Source organism: Rhinolophus sinicus, chromosome 15, assembly GCF_057876585.1.
Source record: "Rhinolophus sinicus isolate RSI-liver-muscle chromosome 15, RSI-T2T, whole genome shotgun sequence".
Lineage (NCBI taxonomy): Eukaryota > Metazoa > Chordata > Mammalia > Chiroptera > Rhinolophidae > Rhinolophus > Rhinolophus sinicus.
This window is the reverse complement of record NC_142515.1, coordinates 105,085,248-105,091,185: the sequence shown is the minus strand read 5'-3', so window position 1 is coordinate 105,091,185 and position 5,938 is coordinate 105,085,248. Positions and strand designations below refer to the sequence as shown.

At 48.9% G+C, this 5,938-nt stretch overlaps 1 protein-coding gene across 5 annotated transcripts in view; it reads right to left on the bottom strand.

Moving 5' to 3' along the window:
* Positions 1-1,724: 1,724 nt before the first annotated feature.
* The window catches only part of ZNF395 (zinc finger protein 395), a 53,190-nt gene continuing 48,976 nt past the window's right edge, over positions 1,725-5,938 (bottom strand). For all 5 annotated transcript variants that reach the window (XM_074338353.2, XM_019733194.3, XM_074338354.2 and 2 more), the window contains 2 exons: positions 5,564-5,667; positions 1,725-5,284 (listed from right to left, as the gene is read on the bottom strand). In XM_074338353.2, the coding sequence (XP_074194454.2) occupies positions 5,173-5,284; positions 5,564-5,667 (216 nt within the window). In that variant the 3' untranslated portion in view covers positions 1,725-5,172. The remainder of the gene's footprint in view (positions 5,285-5,563; positions 5,668-5,938) is intronic.

Below are 5,938 nucleotides of genomic sequence, written 5' to 3'. Positions count from 1 at the left end.
TTGGTTGGCTCTTTTGAAGTGAAGTCACTGAGAAGCACACACGCCAAACACATCATCAGAGCTGTCTCTCTTGGGAGGCAGAGGCGAAAAAATGCGCATGGCTCTGCTTTATGTAAAGTATGACAGGCAAGAAACGTGAGCATAAACACCCGACTGAGCTATGTTCCCAGATGCAAGTGTGGGGATGGATGGGCAGGGGAGAGGCAGCAGGGTTCTCCTCGGAACCTCCCTGTGCGACGTCATTGAGTGGCAAGTTGGTGGGTTCTGCCCCACCCCCATCCTCCCCGCTCCGTTTCTGACTCAGTAGAAATTTGCATTTTCAACAAGTCCAGGTGACGCAGATCCTGCTGGTTTGGGACCACCAGATTGGGACCGGAGATAAGGGGCAGCGCCTGGACGACGAACCTGCCAGGGTCACTGCTATCTGATTTAACATGAAACACGTTGAGGTGTGTGACTATCAGAGCCCAGCCAAGAAATATCTGATGCACTCTGACAGAGGAATTGAGGAGTCAAACATCTACAGTGGAGACAGGGCTCTGGAGATCAGTAAGGGAGGGTAAGGCGCTCAGTTGAGGAGATGGGGCGCCCTGGTAAGGGGGAGTTACTGGGACTGAGCAACAGCTCTCAGCAGGAAAACATGCCCCTTCACACAGTGAGCAGGAAGGGCTGGGAGAGGCAATACCCCAACTCCTCTCTCCTTCAGGCCTTCAGCCCAGTGTCTCTTATTGGTCAAACATAACCAGAAGCCAGAAAGTTAGGGGTCCGTGTTTGCAGCAATAAAGGTCAGCCTGGGAGGGATCAGGGCTGCAAACAGCATGTCTGGTTTAAAGACAGCGAGCTGACTCTGGGGGCTTGGACAAACTGCAGTGGAGCAGCGAATTCCCTTTCGGACTTTCTGAGAGAGATGAGGTGGGGAGGGACCCAGGGAAAGGGGAAAAAGAAGTCCTCTATTCTACCTGAATGCAAAAGGCCAAAAGACAACCTCCCACACCAGCTTCACTGGCTTCTGGGCTTGTCCAACTATAATCAAGTCCCTGGATTTTCTGAGTGGCATCATCCTTACCGTCTGGCCCTGTTCAGGATCCCTAGAGCCCACTCCCAGAGACAGTTGATGGTCCCAGAAACTGAAATTGCATAGTCAGTCCCAGTGCTGCAAAGCTGGGGTGCTGCTCTCTGCTCCCAACCCTCCCCACCTAGCTCACCTTTAGCTGGCCCCTTGGACCTGCACAGCACACAGAACCCATGAATTCAGGGCGTGGCCCATGTTGCTCCCTATGGAACAAGTCACATCTTGTTCCGTAAGTAGAGTGCGACTTATTTTCTCCTAAGTTACCTTCTCGCTCCCCAATAAACTCAGGAACATGGCCAACAACATGCTCCCCATTGTCAATCTAAGACGTATAGAACACAGTGAATACCGCCTGGATTACAATCCTAGTACCATTACTTCCCAGTGTGTGACCTTGGGTGAGTTATTTAACCTCTCTGCCTCACTCTCTTCATCTGTACAATGGGGATAATAGTAACTGCTTCATAGGACTATTGAGGCAATCCTTGTAAACACTTGGCCTGGTCTCTGGTCACGTTACCTATGGTTATTATAAGGAAATGAATGTGTGTGCTTTGCCCACAGTGTGACATGCTATCATTGGTTTCACACCAAGGACAATGACAACCATCCTTTGCAAGGGGAAGGGGCAGAGGGACAGGAACACATTAAATCAAACAATGTACCATTTTATTCCTTATAAAATATATTTCATATTGTAGCTGTAAAAACATTTCACATTTAAAAAAAAACTTTTTAACAGTAAAAATAATACTTGGAAGACAGCTGCGGGAAAAGGCGCCAATAATACAAATTCACAAATGGGATTTAGTTCCCTCTTCTTTTGTTTGTTTGTTTGCCCCCGGTAAAGTCAAAACCTGGGAGGAAAGTAACAGGACTTCTTCAAACAAATCAGTTTCCACAGCCAAATGAATAATGTCCTCCAAGGAATCAAGCTATGGGCTTACTGTGACAATATAGACGTAGCTCAAAATGCTCTCTGATATTACAGCCAGCTAACCATCACATAATTAAACCCAAGCTATTTCAGTCAGCCCGTGTACTTTGCAGCTCAGGCCTCACTTGATGGGCTTTCTCTGCACTGGATAAGCACAAGTGCAGATTTAGTATCATCAAGGCTGGTCAGAGCAAGCATCACAGACTCCCAAGGTAATCCCAAGAAATATTTTGAATAAGCGTAACATCACTTGGGAAGAAAGTTTCCCAAGATAACTGCTTTGGACCAGTAGTCCTGTTAGTTTCAAATGCGCTCCTACGGCAATCTCACCTTGTATCAGATTCTGCTGCCCAGATGGGCTGGGAAGGGGGGGGGGGGACAGAGAGAGAGAGAGAGAGAGAGAGAGAGAGAGAGGAGAGAGAGAGAGAGAGAAACAGGCATGAATGCTGGATCAGTTCACCACCACACTCTGAGGAGAAACAAATGGGGCAACTCCAAGGACAGACCACATGTCAAGAACCAAAACAACAGCCACAGATGGAGGTATAGGAGGAGGGAGGCCAGAGGAGCCGCCGCTACGTGAAAGGAGAGGAGCAAATGCAGACAGGAAAAGCCGCACTAAAACGAAACATAAAAAAAATAATAAAACCACCTCCATTTTTAAATTGTTTCATCAGCTTCTTCTTTCTCTCTTCCTTGACTGGGTACCAATGACAAGAGAAGATACTGTCCTTAGAGAAAATCTTTATATCCAGTTATAGGAGGGAATGAAACAAGCTTTTCTAAAGATGAGACTCAGCAAGAGCTCTGATTAAGAAGGGAAGAGCAGACGCTGTTGGACAGAGACCCCATGTCTCGTATGTCCCCTCCCCTCCGCAAGACGACCTGAAAATGGATAGCACGGGAAGTGAGCAGAGCCAAGACAAGCAACAACCTGCTGGCAGCTTTTAATTCTCAGGGAAGCTGAAGGAACGGGAAGAAGAACCCTGGGCCACCTCTGGCTGGCCTGGTTTCCAGCTTTACCAAGGGACAGATTCCAGATCCTTTTTTTTTTTTTTTTTTTTTTTTTAACTAAGTTATAAAAATATACCCATCACCATCACAGACTCCTGTGCATAACTGTCTTTCCCTTCTGTCACCAAACCCAGGTCACCGTCACCGTTCACAATATCAAGACCCTATTCTTAGGTTGGCAGATTTTCTAACACTCAGCGTATCTCAAATTAAGAAGCATATGCATATTTCCCACATGAAGTGGCAAGAGGGGCTTCCCGAGCCAGGTATTTTCACCTGGGACCAAGAGGATGACCTCAATAACAGTCAAAGGGAGCATACAGATGTTCCCTTCCCAGAGAACTGTCTTAGTGGGGTTCCCTGAGCCCCTGACATCTGGGACATAGGTCCAAGGCACTGGGCACCAGTGGTCCCCATTCAAGCAGGCCCAAGGAGGCTCCACAGTCACACTCCAAAGAAAGAGGAGAAACACGTGCCCTCCAAACACTCCAAAAGAAACACGTGCCCACCCTGAGGGCTCAGCTGCCCTGTCTTAACCAACCACTGATTGGTATGGCACTGAACTCCCCACATCTCTGCTCCTTCTCCACAACAACAGCTTTGCCTATTTACCTCCCTAGCAATGCTCTCCAGTCTCCCCTCAGTATCTGAGGCCTCCAGAAACACCAGAGGCTGAAGCACCAGGAGCTAGAATCCAACCCCAGGTCCTCCTCACGTAATTTTCTCAGGACTCTCTTTCACCTTCGCTATCCCGCCTTCAGACAAGAGACAGGGCTCAGTACGTATCTGGGAAGGTCACACCTTGATCCACTGCCTGGACTCCATCAAGACTGATAAAAACTCCAGAAGACTCCTGCCTTGACTGAAGACTCCTGTCCTACTTGCCACCTAAGAAGAAGACCAGATTGCTCCCAGAGGGGCAGGTAAGCTCATCAAATAAATGGGGGACCTGTCAACTCCTTTTCCATCATGGGGCAAGCTGCCACTCACTTTTCTACCTGTGTTCTTCTCTCTCCTTCCCTAGGCCAGCCCTGCCTGCAGCTTTGGGAGGGAAATGGGGAAATCCCTGGTGAGACTAGAGACAAAGAGGAAACTACCTTCCAAATAAAAGAGAACTTTAAGCAGATAACAGCTTCTGAACACAACATCAAAAGAAAACCAAGCGTTTTAGAGGTGTCATCTCTATCACTGGAGGGACGAAACTCAAGAGAAAGTTTATGCACTCAGGTGATAGCAGAGAGCTTTCACAGAGACTAAAACCCTCTCGTTTTTCCTCAAGGAAAGAGGAAAGAGTATCAAGGTAGTGTTTAACCGCCACATTTAAAAAAGTGAATTCATATTAGCCTTTTGGCTCAGCAATTTGGGTACAGTCTTTAAAAAACCTGTTAGTATGGGCTTTGAGAAGAAGCCATACATTATTTGTTGGGATGCCACCCAACATCTGAGGAGACCCAGATTCAAAAAGCTGTCCCTAAGACAGGGTTTTCCTTTTACTTCCATGGAAGCTGCTTGGTGAGGACCAGCTTTTCCTTCTCCATGATTCAGGTGGAGAAGAACGGCCGGCTGCACCTTAAAAACCACCCAGATACCCCAACTCATCCTACCCCATCCACGCAGGTCCTAACTGCTCTCTGAATCGTTAGCCAGAACATTTTTTTCAGTTTTTTTTTTGTTTTGTTTTTTTGCTTTTTTTTAAGAAAAGTGAATTCATCTTGCTCATAGTCCCTTCTGGAAGAGTTGAAAAAGCAAAGAATTCACCAACTCAGCAGGAAACAGAATGAGCTGTTCCTCCTTTTGACGCATACAAAATAATCCCCTAGAGAGGGGTTGTGGGAAAGGGAGGGTAATTCTTTGGTCTCTGGTTTGATGCAGAATACTCTTGGTCAGTTTTGGCTCTCTCCTATTTGAGGGGAAAAAATGTTTCTTTAAAAAATGAAAAATAAAATGTTCCCACAAGGGGGACAGGGGGAAATGTTTTAAGTATTAAACCTTAGTCAATAGAGCCCAAACTCCCAGTGTCCACTCTTTAGCTTCAGGTATCTGCTGAGGGTCCATACTCGCAGCTGAGAGTCTGCCTTTTGTCATCTGGCTGCCCTCAGGCCAGGAGCATAGAAGAGGAGCCGGTTTGCTAGGTTCAGGTTCGACGGGTTCAGTCCAGGAAGCGCTGGCAGGCCTTCTTCCAGCGGCAGGCTGTGCACCACTGGTCCCGGTGCTCAATGCCGTATACTTTGCGGCACTTCTTAGCTTCCCCGCGGGCCTTCCTGCCAAGAGAGTAATGAGGGTACAGTCACGCACTGGTGCTTAGACTTGGCGTGTGGCCAGGTGTGAGGCTGAGCAAATAAGCTGAGGCTGGAAGGGGTGGACACCATCGGAAGGCCTCCCCAGCATCTAGCGTGTCCTCCAGCCAGACTGCACACACCCCGTCCCTGCCTGGGGGACTAACCCTGGAGACCAGGGGCAGGTGGACTCGGAGTCCACACTTGCAGAGGAGATGGCAAGGATGGAAGCCAGAGGGAGGCCACGGGAGCCAATGGTCTCACCTGGCACTGCTTTGGGCCCGGGGTGGAGAAGTGACAATCAGGTGAGATTTCATTGCAGGTGGCAGCTGCTGGGGTTCGCTGAAGCTTAGCGACCGGCTCCGGACCTGGGCACAGGGAGAAGGGCCATAAACACAGGAGAAAGGTGAGAGAACCATCCTACAGGGCAGGCAGCCACACCTGCAGAGCCCCTCCTTGTGCCAGGCCAGGATGCCTTCTCTAGAAGGACATTCCAGGCAGTGGTGAGCCGGGGCCAGGTAGGGAGGGGAGCCTGGAGACTGAGAAGTAGGCTTTTAAGCTACGCTTGTGATACAGCAGGAGCCACAGGCAGGGGAGCCACTTGCCCTGGCTACCTCGGGGACTGCTCCCTGCAGATTT